We start from the raw sequence: 13,957 nt of genomic DNA on the forward strand, positions 1-13,957 counted from the left end.
AGACAAGGTCAAGGCCATTGAAGCCATGAAGGTCCCTAAAGACAAGAAGGCGGTGTTGCGCTTCCTGGGCATGGTCAACTTTCTGGGTAAGTTCATCCCAAACCTGGCCTCACACACCTCGGCCCTACGAAACCTGGTAAAAAAGTCCACTACCTTTGAGTGGAAGGCAGCACATCAGGCAGAGTGGTTGGAGCTGAAAGCCAAGCTCACCACTGCATCCATCTTGGCATTTTTCGACCCAGACAGAGAGACGAAGATCTCGACAGATGTGAGCCAGGATGGCATCGGTGCGGTGCTGCTTCAACGCGATGGCACTTCATCCTGGGCACCTGTAGCCTACGCATCGAGGGCCATGGCGCCCACCGAAACAAGGTATGCGCAAATAGAGAAGGAATGCCTTGGTATTCTCACTGGCGTTCCCAAGTTTCACGACTATGTATACAGCCTGCCGACATTCACTGTCGAGACGGATCATAGGCCTCTGGTCCACATTATCCACAAGGACCTGAACGACATGACGCTTCGGTTGCAGCGCATCCTCCTCAAACTCAGAAGGTATGACTTTGACTTAGTGTACATGCCTGGCAAGCAGCTCATCACCGCTGGTGCATTGTCCCACTCCATCACATTGCCTAGTGAACAGCTGGAAATCATCCGGCAGATTGAATCACAGGTGCAGCTCTGTGCTAGCACCCTCCCGGCGTCTGATGAGAAGGTGGTTCGTATCCGCGAGGAGACAGCCAAAGACCCCCTCTTGCAGCGTGTCATGCACCACCTCGCCAATGGCTGGCAGAAAGGGCAGTGCCCTCAATTTTACATTGTAAAGGACGACCTGACGGTGATTGATGGTATCCTCCTCAAGCTGGACTGGATTGTCATTCCACTCAGTCTCCAGAGCTTGGTGCTCCGCCAAATCAATGAGGGACACCTGGGCATCGAGAAGTGCAGACGCAGAGCCAGGCAGGCTGTCTACTGGCCTTGTATTAGCCAGGACATCTCGAACTGGTTCTCAACTGTGCGACCTGTCAACGCTTCCAGCCAGTGCAGAGCAAGGCGACGCTCCAGCAGCATGAAATCGAGGCCTCCCCGTGGTCCAAGGTTGGCATCGACCTCTTTCGTGCGAATGGTCGTGACTACGTGTTGATTATTGACTATTTCTCCAATTACCCTGAAGTCGTGAAGCTCTCAGACCTCACATCTCGGACCGTCATCAAGGCCTGTAAGGAGACGTTCTCTAGGCATGGTATCCCACTCACTGTCATGTGTGACAATGGCCCGTGTTTCGACAGCCACGAGTGGTCTATGTTTGCCAAGTCATACCATTTCAAACATGTCACTTCCAGCCCACACTATCCGCTGTCCAATGGGAAGTTTGAAAAAAGGGGTGCACATTGTGAAACAGCTCATCTGCAAGGCCGCGGATTCTGCTTCTGACATCACCTCGCGCTGCTTGCGTACCGGGCGACCCCACTGTCGGCTGGCATGTCGCCCGCTGAACTCCTGATGAACAGGGACCTGTGGAAGACACTTCCAGCCATACACTTGCCCAACCTGGATCACCTCCCGGTGCTGCAGAAAGTGCAGCAGCTCCGAAACCAGCAAAAGCAGGGCTATGATGCTCATGCCACCGATTTGCCCGTGTTATCCCCGGCAGACACTGTCAGGATCAAGATACCGGATGGTGGCTGGACTGCTCCAGCTGTCGTTGTTCAACAGGCTGCGCCCCACTCGTATGTTGTACATATGGCTGATGGTTCTGTTGTGCGACGAAACAGACTGCGCAAAGTTGCCTGCCCGAAACCGCTTTCTCACCACCACCTCTTCGGCGGTCGACAAGGTTCATACACAAGCCCCAGAGACTGGACTTATGAACATTTGTTTTGTTTGCTATGTTCTGTTTTCTCACATTAGACAGCTGTCTTCACATATAAATACGTTCACATATACCACCGCTTGTAAATATGTTAATATATGCCACCACATGTAAGTACGTTCTCATGTGTAAAACAAAACATAAACAAAAAGGGGAGATGTCATGATATGCAGACATGCAGATAATGGTATACAGACAGGCACAGACAGGCAGCAAATGAACACAGAGAACAGGACATGACCAATGAGCAGGCAGATCACTCAGGGGTGGTATCTCACTATAAAAGGCACAAGGCACTCATTTCTCTGAACTGCAGAGTGAGGGAATGAACTGCAGAGTGGGAGTGAACTGCAGAGTGAGGGAGTGAACTGCAGAGTGAGGGAGTGAACTGCAGAGTGAAGGAATGAGGGAGTAAACTACAAACGTGAACAACAGAGTGAAATAGTGAAGTACAGAATGAGGGAGTGAGCACACTGAAACACACACTGAAATGCACACACGCTGAAACACATACTGAAACACATACACAGAAATGCACACGCTGTAACACACACAAAGAAATGCACACCGCTGAAACACACGCACAGAAATGCACACATACTGAAACACACGCACAGAAATGCACACATGCTGAAACACACACAGAAACACGCACACAGAAATGCACACACTGAAGCACACACACTGAAACACACACACTGAAACACACACACAGAAATGCACACACGCTGAAACACACACACAGAAATGCACACACGCTGAAACACATACTGAAACACATACACACTGAAACGCACTTACTGAAACGCACTCACTGAAATGCACACACACTGAAACATGCACACAGAAATGCACACACTGAAACACACACACAGAAATGCACACACGCTGAAACACATACTGAAACACATACACACTGAAACGCACTTACTGAAACGCACTCACTGAAATGCACACACACTGCAACACATACACAGAAATGCACACACACTGTAACACACACAAAGAAATGCACACCGCTGAAACACACGCATAGAAATGCACACATACTGAAACACACACACTGAAACACACACACAGAAATGCACACACACTGAAACACACACAGAAATGCACACATGCTGAAACACACACACTGAAACACACACAGAAATGCACACATGCTGAAACACACACACTGAAACACACACAGAAATGCACACCCTGAAACACACACACTGAAACGCACACACTGAAACACGCACACAGAAATGCACACGCTGAAACACACACACTGAAACACACACACTGAAACACACACACAGAAATGCACACGCTGAAACACACACACTGAAACACACACACTGAAACACACACACAGAAATGCACACACTGAAACACACACACAGAAATGCACACACGCTGAAACACATACTGAAACACATACACACTGAAACGCACTTACTGAAACGCACTCACTGAAATGCACACACACTGAAACACATACACAGAAATGCACACACTGTAACACACACAAAGAAATGCACACCGCTGAAACACACGCACAGAAATGCACACATACTGAAACACACACACTGAAACACACACACAGAAATGCACACACACTGAAACACACACAGAAGTGCACACATGCTGAAACACACACACTGAAACACACACAGAAATGCACACGCTGAAACACACACACTGAAACACACACACTGAAACACGCACACAGAAATGCACACGCTGAAACACACACACTGAAACACACACACTGAAACACACACACAGAAATGCACACGCTGAAACACACACACTGAAACACACACACAGAAATGCACACACGCTGAAACACACACACTGAAACACACAGAAATGCACACACGCTGAAACACACACACTGAAACACACACACTGAAACACACAGAAATGCACACACACTGAAACACACACACACTAAAATGCACTCACTGAAATGCACACACACTGAAACACACACACACTGAAATGCACTCACTGAAACACACACACTGAAACACACACACTGAAACACACAGAAATGCACACACACTGAAACACACACACACACACACACACACACACACACTAAAATGCACTCACTGAAATGCACACACACTGAAACACACACACACTGAAATGCACTCACTGAAATGCGCACACACTGAAATACATACACACAGTGTTTCTGTGTGTGCGTGTCCGTACGCACATGCAGAAACACACACACAGAAGCATACACCGAAGCACAGAAACACACAGAGACAGCAACAGGCAAACACATAGAGACAGCAAGACACACAGACAGAAACACACACACACTCAGAAACACTGACACACAGCAGCAACACATACAACACACACAGAGAAACACATACACACACACACGGATACACACACAGAACCACAGACAGAAACACACACACAGAAGTACAGAAACACACAGAGACAGCAACACATGGAAACACACATACATGGAAACACACATAGACAGAAACACCCACACACAGAAGCACGCAGACAGAAGCACACACTCACAGAAACACACACACAGACAGAAACACAGGGAAACACACATATTGCACTCCTACTCTAAACCAGGTAACCTACAGCTGATCCTCCTCCAAACCCATTTAATTTCTTAGCAAGGATAATTGGAGACACTCAGCCTGTTTCCCATTTCCCAGGTTCACACTCATCCCTATTCACCCTCCCATTCCCACACTCACCCCCGATCGTTAATATCCGTGGCGTGATCTGGATTTGAACAGATCTCCTGTGTCAGCACAGTCTGAATGATATTGTGCATGATGTCCTTAAACAAACAATGAATCAGCGCTGGCTGAAACATGGCAATCTCTTAGTGGGTTTCCGAGGCGTGACCTCTCTTTGGAGTCCCTTTGGCTCCTGGAGGGGGCTCCCTGTGGCAATGACACACTCTGTCCGACAAGAAATCATCCCTCACTTACCCAATTGCCTGCGTCTGCCCTCCTGGGCCCCGGCTTCCCCGAGTCCCATTCCGCTTTCTTTCAGGCTTCACACCCGATGCTGCCTCGCTGCAGTACCCCAGCATTGGCCACCATTCCTGGTGGCGCTGCTGAGCCTCTGGCCCTGTGACTGGACTGTCAGTTGGTGGCAGTGCCATACAGCAGCCTCAGAAGTCACTGGCTCAATGAAGCTCAGGACTCACTTGGTGCTGCTCGGGCTCATCTCCCACTTTCATCCCCAGTGACGGGACCACAGTTCATCCCAGTAATATTGAGCCCCACCTGTTAACCCTCGGTGTGGCAACACCACTGCCATGTATCTCTCGATCAGTGTAATAATTAAAACATCATTAATAAATATGCCCAACCCTTGGGAGTTTCTTTATCCTTCAAATGCACCAGTTGTAGATCACAGAATCTGTACAGTGCAGAAGGAGGCCATTCGGCCCATCGAGTCTGCACCAGCTCGCTGAAAGCACACAGTACCTAATCCCACTCCCCTGCCTTATCCCTGTATCCTTGCAGATTCTTTATTTTCAGATAACAATCCAATTCACTTTTGACTACCTCAATCGAACCTGCCTCGATCACCCTCTCAGGGGGTTTGTTCCGGACTCCAACAGCTTCACAGCGCCAGGGTCCCAGGTTCGATTCCCGGCTTGGGTCACTGTCTGTGTGGAGTCTGCATGTTCTCCCAGCGTCTGCGTGGGTTTCCTCCGGGTGCTCCGGTTTCCTCCCACAAGTCCCGAAAGACGTGCGGTTAGGTGCATTGGACATTCTGAATTCTCCCTCTGTGTACCCGAACAGCGCCGGAATGTGGTGAATAGGGGGCGCGTTTCTCCGCTCCCACGCCGGTTGGGAGAATTGCCTGGCACGCCATTTTACCCCGCGACGCCAGTCTGACGCCCTCCCACAATTCACCCAAGCGGCAAGAATGGCCCCGTTGAGTTCTGTGCGGCGCAGGCCGGAGAATCGCCTGGGACACCCAAAATGGTGATTCTCCGGTACACCCGCTATTCTCCGGCCCGGATGGGCCAAGCGGCCTGCCCAAAACGACGGCTTCCCGCCGGCGCCATCCACACCTGGTCGCTGCTGGTGGGAACAGCGCAGGAATGCTGGGGGGGGGGGGCGGCCTGTGGGGGGGCGAGGGGGGTCCTTTCACCGGCGTAGGACTCAAAAGGGGTCTGGCCTGCGATCGGTGCGGAGAAGCTCCTTAGTCGGGGGAGCGGAGAATCGCGCCCAGGGACTTTTCACAGTAATGCCATTGTAATGTAATGTAAGCTTACTTGTGACACTAATAAAGATTATTATTATTGTTCCGGACTCCACCACCGTTTGAGCGAAAACATTTTCCTCACATCACTTCTACTCATTTAGAATTACAGGAGGATGTTTTCCCTCGATTTCTGTTCATCAGCTTGAATACTGCCTGCAGGGAGAGGGCTTAGTGCCATGAGACCATTCAGGGAATGTACCGAACCCCAGCCACACCGAACACTCACATGGACCTCTTACCTCTTTCATCCTGTACACTTTCAGGGCTCTCTCTGCAATCCACACCTGTTTCTGAAGCTGTTTGTTCTGGTCCTGTAACTGGCCAATAGTCTCGATAAGCTGGCAGATATGCTCCAGATATCCCAGGCCTGAGCTTCGATCACCCGCCTTATCCTGGTTGACCTGAAAGGAGCAGTTCATGGTTAGAGATTAGGGAGAGGAATGCATGGGAGAAGTGGGTTCAGGTTTATAGGGCACCTGCACCAATACTGGGGAGAGATCTGTACCATTGGGGCGGTAAAAACCTGAACCGTGCTGAGTCCGCCGTTCTTTGAGCCACATGACTAGGGAAGCAGAGCGGCTTTTAAACTGAGTAGTGGGATAGGGGGTGGGGGGCAGAAGAGAGCACCGGACCTGCAAGGGACACTGTACTGCTGGCGGAGGATAAGGGGAACATGAAGATCGAGACCCTCACTCACCTTCAAGCAATAGAGCGTACCGGAGCTACGAGGGACACTGTTGCTGGCGGATGATAAAGGCAACGCAAGGCTCGGAGCCTTTTTGTTGTTCAAGCAGCGTGCTGGTTTTGCTGGTCACAGGAACATAGAACATAGAGTGCAGAAGGAGGCCATTCGGCCCATCGAGTCTGCACTGGTCCACTTAAAAGCTCACTTCCACCCTATCCCTGTAACCGTCCTAACCTTTTTGGACACTAAGGGCAATTTAACATGGCCAATCCACCTAACCTGCACTTTGGACTGTGGGAGGAAACCGGAACACCCGGAGGAAACCCACGCAGACACGGGGAGAACGTGTAGACTCCGCACAGACAGTGACCCAGCAGGGAATCAAACCTGGGACGCTTGGCGCTGTGAAGCCACAGTACTATCCACTTGTGCTACCGGAACGTAGTAAGTTGATTGGTTTGGTGAGTAACTGATATTGGGAACTGCGTCTAAATGGCTGAAACATAAATAACTGAAAAAGATAAGTTAGGGAACCAAACTTGGAGGATACAAGAGAAATGAGCTGACTGGGTGAGTACATTTACATATTCTATAACAACAAGGAGCAGAGAAGAAGGGCCCTGGTTAATATTAGTTAATATAAGTTAAAATGATTTGATATTAAAATGATGAATTTAATTCAAAGGGTAAGACATGGCAACAAGCTCCAAGCCATGGTGTGCTCTTCTTGCTTCATGTGGGAGACCAGGAATGTTTCTAGTTCCCAGGACCATCATGTGTGCAGGAAGTGTCTCCAGCTGCAGCTCCTGGAAGCCCGCGTTTCAGGGCTGGGACACTGTGGAGCATCCACAAGGCAAAGAGTATTGTGGATAGCACATAAAGAGAACAAAGGAGAAAGAACCAATATAGCATAGGAACAGGCCCTTCGGCCCTCCAAGCTTGTGCCGACCATGGTACCTGTCTAAACTAAAACATATGCACTTACGGAGTCCGTATCCTTCCATTCCCACCCTATTCATATATTTGTCCCAGGTCCAAAGGGTAGTAGATGGAAAGCATGTCGCCTTGTGCCCATCGGGCTGTCAGGGAGTGCTCTACATCAACAGGAAGGGGTTGCACGCTCTGAACGTCCTGCTCGTGTGAGACCACCACATGAGGATCATGCACGTGTGTGCACGCTTCCCAGGGAGTATGCATGACAGCTACATCCTAGGGCAGTCGAACATCCATGGCCTCTTCAAGGACCACCCCAGGATGGCCAGTTGGCTCTTGGGAGATAAGGGCTGAGGACCTGGCAGTTAACACCAATACGGAGGCCAGTGACCGATGCGGAAATCCGATACAATGAGGCCATGTGGCCAACTGGGCTGTCATTGAGCGGTGCATCGGACTCCTCAAGATGCAATTCCGATGGCACGACCACTCTGGTGGGGGTACGCTGCGGTACACCCCCCACTCCGGGAGGGTCTCCCACTTTGTGGTGGTCTGCCATGTCCTCCATAACCTGGCAGAGCAGTGAGGCAATGTGCTAGAATTGGAGGAGGAGGAACATGTTGCTACCGCTGAGAAGGAGGACGAGGAAGAGGAGGTGCTGACCAAAAAGGGCTGGAGGACGAGCTCTTGGAGGACCTGCATTTGCGGTGTGAAGCCTGTGGGGCCTTGTTAAGTGGACCAATTTATAGTGGTGACGGCCTTGCTGATCCAAACGTCGGGAAGCTCGCTGCACCTCTCGCTTGCTACCACACTTAGAAACCTCTTGGTTACATCGCGCCCAGTATTAGAGTCAAAGAAGAGGCATACAAATTGGCAATAAAAGCCTGAATTTGGGAACCGTTTAAAATTCAGCAAAGGCGGATCGAGGGATTGATTCAGAAGGGGAAAATACAATATGAAAGTAAGCTAGCGGGGAACATAAAAACTGACCGTTTGTATAGGTATGTAAAGAGAAATGGATTGATAAAAAACAATGCAGACCCCATATATGGCGTGATTGCAAAATGTCGTTACTCTTTTGCTTACTTCCAGAATGGTCTGATGGTTGTGGTTCAATGAAACTATCAATCTTCAAATTAAACAAATAACATTTAATGAATAATGAATGTAAATATCAATGTGTTTGTTCACTCTTCCACAACTATAACTGATGACGGGGCAGCACGGTGGTGCAGTGGATAGCATTGCAGCCTCACGGCACCGAGGTCCCAGGTTCGATCCTGGCTCTGGTCACTGTCCGTGTGGAGTTTGGACATTCCCCCTGTGTTTGCGTGGGTTTCGCTCCCACAACCCAAAAGATGTGCAGGGTAGGTGAATTGGCCACGCTAAATTGCCCCTTAATTGGAAAAAAAATGAATTGGGTACTCTAAATTTTAAAAATAACTACTGACGATTAAGTACATAAGAAGACGTATAATGTTTAACTATACGTGCCAACTAAGCTATATCTTTCTAACACTCTGCTATCTAGTCACTCCTGGTACGAAGAGGCGGGAAGATCCTCTGAGTTCAGTTTATATACATAGCCATCTAGTGGTTGTCTCGTGCGATGATACAGTTGTTAACCCTTTACATACCAGCAGATATACAGATCACTGCAGCCCTTACAGTCAGAAACAGGGGAATTCATGATGGGCAACAAAGGAATGGCTGAGGAACTAAATTTGTACTCTGAACAAAGAACAAAAAACAATACAGCACAGAAACAAGCTCTTCGGCCCTCCAAGCCTGTACCGATACCAACCTTTGCCAAAACCCTCAGCACTTCCTTGTGCCGTATCCCTCTGTACACATCCTATCCATGCGTTTGTCAAGATGCCTTTTGAACGCCGTTAATATATCTACTTCCACAACCTCCCCTGGCAACGCGTTCCAGGCACTTACCACCCTCTGTGTAAAGAAGCTTGCCTCGCACATCTCCCCTAAACTTTGCCCCATGGACCTTAAACCTATACCCCCTGGTGACTGACCCCTCCACCCTGGGAAAGAGTGCCTGCCCATCCACTCTATCCATGCCCCTCATAATCTTGTAGTCCTCTATCAGGTCACCCCTCAACCTCTGTCTTTCGAATGAAAACAGTCCGAGTCTATTCAGCCTCTGTCTTCACAAAAGAAGCAACCCGGACCCGTCCCATGGAGTGGCGACTGTGGCCTTCAGCTCCTCCGTGTCCCACTCCATTGATGAGAACGCGGCTCACAGCCAGCACACAAGACAGGGCGGCATAGCTGTGCATGTGCTGCTGACAAGTGAGCCGGGGCCCTCCGGCCTCAGAGTGTAGCCATCTGGGATGACCACTTCCAGAATACAAAATGGACATTTGCAAAGATTGCAGGAGAAAATGGACAATGTTAAGAATGAAAGCAGGCACAGAGCCTGTCTGCATATTGGAGAAACAGCTCCCAGACAAGACTGAAACTGTAGGCCCATTAGCATATGGATGGCCCATCTCCGGGAACAAAGGAAGATACTTAAGTAACCGATCTGGCCCCAGACCTCGCGGCGCCAGTTCCCCAAACCGAAAGCAGAAAACAAAGCAGGCCAATGGCCACCTAGGACACGCCCAGCCATCAGGGCACCCACCCCTTTATTGGTCAGGATCAATGCGAATGACCAAGAAATGGCCCAATTGATTGGGGACAAGTTCAAGGCCCACCCAAAAGTGTGCGAAGCCCCCTTGGGGTATAAGAAGAAGGCCCCAAGAGAGAATCGCTCTCTTGGAATCGGCTCTCACAGTGGAGAGACCCGTCCACCAGCTGCACCAGAAGCAAGTAAGTCCAAGGTCAACGCTCGCTACCAGACGGACGACCTTGGCTGTTTCCCCTCTACCACTTCGACCCCAGCAGCCTCAGAACCGAACAACGGCCATTGTTCCTCTGACTGAGTGGGCGCCCGAAGCTAAGTATCGGCTTTAGCAGTAGTGATAGTTTAGTCTGTAGTATTTTGTGCTTGAGTGTATATTGCTGTGTGTGTAAATAAATAGTATTGACTTTGAACTAACTAACTGGTGTGACAACTCTTTGATCAGTATTCGGGTTTGAACCTTGTGGCGGTATCGAAAGATACCTGCCGACTCTAAAGCAAACGTAATTAGAATTAAGGAAGGCGACCATATTGACAGCCATATTTAGAAACAACCAAAGAGAGCAACATTTACTGGCGGCCTCTGACAGGACTCGACCTAGAAGTGGCCTAGTCACTCTGAGAGAACCCAAATTTGAATTGGAATCCAATTGGAAACAGAAAAACCACAAGTGTAAGAATGATACTGATCAAACCCCCAAGATTCGGAAGTGTGCTTTTTTTTAATAAATGTTTTTTTATTGGGTTTTTGAACAAAGTATATTTACCATTATGTACACAGGATAAGAAATATATATATATATATATATACACACACATATATAGGAGAGAAGGGCACCCCCAAACATACCAAAGAAAAGAAAATAGTAAACAGTAAAAAAAAAAGAAAAATACAATTAAAAATGAAATAGGATAACTGGTAGGGTATTGTGCACCAGCTCAACAGCAGCAACTCTGTACAACTGGCAAAATTATTTACTACACATAAGTAGGTGACTGTTTGCGGGAGGGAGGGAGGTGGGGGAGGGGTCGAGACCGGGGAGGTAAATATACATTTGGGTGCCGGAGAGACAATTACAGTGGGCAATACTCAAATGGGTTTGGTGTTGTCGCTTCTCCCGGACGGATCTCGCTGCTGTCTCGTGCTCACCGCTGCTTCTGCCGTTCCTCCCGCCTTTCGTCTTCATTCTCCTCGTTCCCTACTCGTGGAGATGCCATGTTCGTTATTGTATCACGTGCCTTCCGTCCGGCTCTCATTTCCCTGCCTCCCCCCCACATCCCTGGTTCACCTCTCTTGTTCCCTGTCTCTTCCCTCTCCCCTCCCCCCCTCCCGTGGTTCGCCTTTCTTTCCTCTTAGTTTTAGCTGTCGTCCCCCCCACCCCCCCCCCGTCCCCCCCCCCCCCCCCCCCCCCCCGCCCCTCCCTTCTCGGTCTATCTCACCCTCTCATGCTTTGGCTACTTTCCCCTGATTCTTGGCTACCTGGCTATTCTTCCTCTTGTTCGTTGGCCACAAACAGGTCCCGGAACAGTTGGGTGAGTGGCTCCCACGTTCTGTGGAATCCGTCGTCTGACCCTCGGATGGCGAATTTGATTTTCTTCATTTGGAGAGATTCCGAGAGGTCGGACAGCCAGTCTGCAGCTTTGGGTGATGCTGCTGACTGCCAACCGGACAGGATTCTACGGCGGGCGATCAGGGAGGCAAAGGCAAGGGCGTCACCCTCCTCCCCAGGAATAGATCTGGCTGGTCTGATACCCCGAAGACCACCACTTTCGGGCATGGCTCCACCCTCATCCCCACCACTTTGCACATTGCCTCGAGGAAGGTTGTCCAGTACCCTGAAAGTCTGGGGCAAGACCAGAACATGTGGGCATGGTTGGCCGGGCCTCCTTGGCACCTTTCATGTCTATCCTCCACCTCCGGGAAGAACCTACTCATACGGGTTCTTGTTAAGTGGGCTCTATGCACCACTTTTAGCTGCGTCAGGCTGAGCCTTGCGCACGTGGAGGTGGAGTTGACCCTATGCAGTGCTTCGCTCCAGAGTCCCCACTCTATTTCAATCCCCAGGTCCTCCTCCCATTTCTTTCTTGTTGTGTCCAGTACGGTGTCGGCCCTTTCTACCAGTCGGTCATACATGTCACTATAGTTTCCATTGTCTAGTATGCTTGCGTCCAATAGTTCTTCCAGTAGTGTCTTTCGTAGGAAGTTTTTGAGCTGTAGATACCTTAGCTCGTTCCCCCTGGCTAGCTGGAATTTCTCTGTCAGTTCGTCCAGTGTTGCGATCCTGCCGTCAGTATAGGTCCAGACTGTCAGTGTCCCTCTGTCCTGCCCCCACTTTTTAAAGGTGGCGTCAGTCAGCGCTGGTGGGAACCTATGGTTGTTGCAGATGGGAGCTTTGTCCGACATTTTGGTCAGGCCAAATTGCTGCCGTAGTTGGTTCCAGGATCACCACCGGGCCGTTGGAGTGTTTTTTGGATGGGGATGGGAGTGCTGCCATGGCGAGGGCCCGGAGGGAGGTCCCCATGCAGGAGGCCTCTTGCGCGCGCACCCACTCGGCTTCTGGCTCCTTGATCCATCCCCTTATTCGCTCGGCCGTCACCGCCCAGTGGTAGAATTGTAGGTTTGGGAGGGCTAGCCCTCCCCTGGATTTTGATTTTTGTAGGACCTTCTTTGGGATCCCAGCATTCCCCCCCCCCCCTCTCTTCCCCCCCCCCCCCCCCCGCCCCCCCCCCCCCCCCCCCCCCCATACGAATGCCATGATTAGTTTGTCCAGTGCTTTGAAAAAGGCCTTGGGGATGTAGATCGGGGTGGATCTAAGTAGGAAGAGGTACCTGGGCAGCACATTCATTTTGATCGTCTGGACTCTCCCCGCGAGGGAGAGTGGGAGTGTGTTCCATCTTTGCAGGTCCTTTTTTACTACCTCTGTCAGACTGGTGAGGTTCCATTTGTGGATCCCTTTCCAGTCATGGGCTATTTGGATCCCCAGGTAGCGGAATTTGTGTCAGGCTTGTTTAAGCGGCAGTCCCGTTAGTGCTGCCCCACCTACTTGTGGGTATACTGGGAAGATCTCGCTTTTGCTCATGTTGAGTTTGTAGCCCGAGAAGGCGCCAAACTCTTTCAGGAGCGCGATGATTCCGTCCATGCTGCTCTGTGGATCCGAAATGTAGAAGAGCAGATCATCTGCATAGAGTGAGACTCTGTGCTCTCTGCCTCCCCTTCGGATCCCCCTCCAGCTTTTTGCTGCTCTGAGCGCGATTGCTAGTGGGATTCGGAAGTGTGTTATTTGCATGTGTACTAACAGGGATATAACGTAAACCTGATAGATTTTGTTGCGTAAAACTGTCGGGAGTTTTGTAGGCCGGAAATTAGCGTAAGCCGTACCCGCGTTTACATCACCACTTTATCACCCCCTGTTCCAAATTCAGTAGAAACCACAGATATAGAAAAAAATGGCAATGCAGGCAATGGAACGCCTTATGAACCCCCAAGAATTGGAGGTCGCAGCGACCAGTAGAGTAGGATAGTGTCCCGTTTGGGAAGAAAAGATCAGAAAATATCTCAAAG

At 50.0% G+C, this 13,957-nt stretch overlaps 1 protein-coding gene across 3 annotated transcripts in view; it reads right to left on the bottom strand.

Moving 5' to 3' along the window:
• The window catches only part of LOC140392966 (uncharacterized), a 132,172-nt gene that overhangs the window by 63,499 nt on the left and 54,716 nt on the right, over window positions 1-13,957 (bottom strand). For all 3 annotated transcript variants that reach the window (XM_072478785.1, XM_072478784.1, XM_072478786.1), the window contains exon 3: window positions 6,376-6,537. In XM_072478785.1, the coding sequence (XP_072334886.1) occupies window positions 6,376-6,537 (162 nt within the window). The remainder of the gene's footprint in view (window positions 1-6,375; window positions 6,538-13,957) is intronic.

The sequence above is a fragment of the Scyliorhinus torazame genome, chromosome 16 (assembly GCF_047496885.1).
Source record: "Scyliorhinus torazame isolate Kashiwa2021f chromosome 16, sScyTor2.1, whole genome shotgun sequence".
Taxonomy (NCBI): domain Eukaryota; kingdom Metazoa; phylum Chordata; class Chondrichthyes; order Carcharhiniformes; family Scyliorhinidae; genus Scyliorhinus; species Scyliorhinus torazame.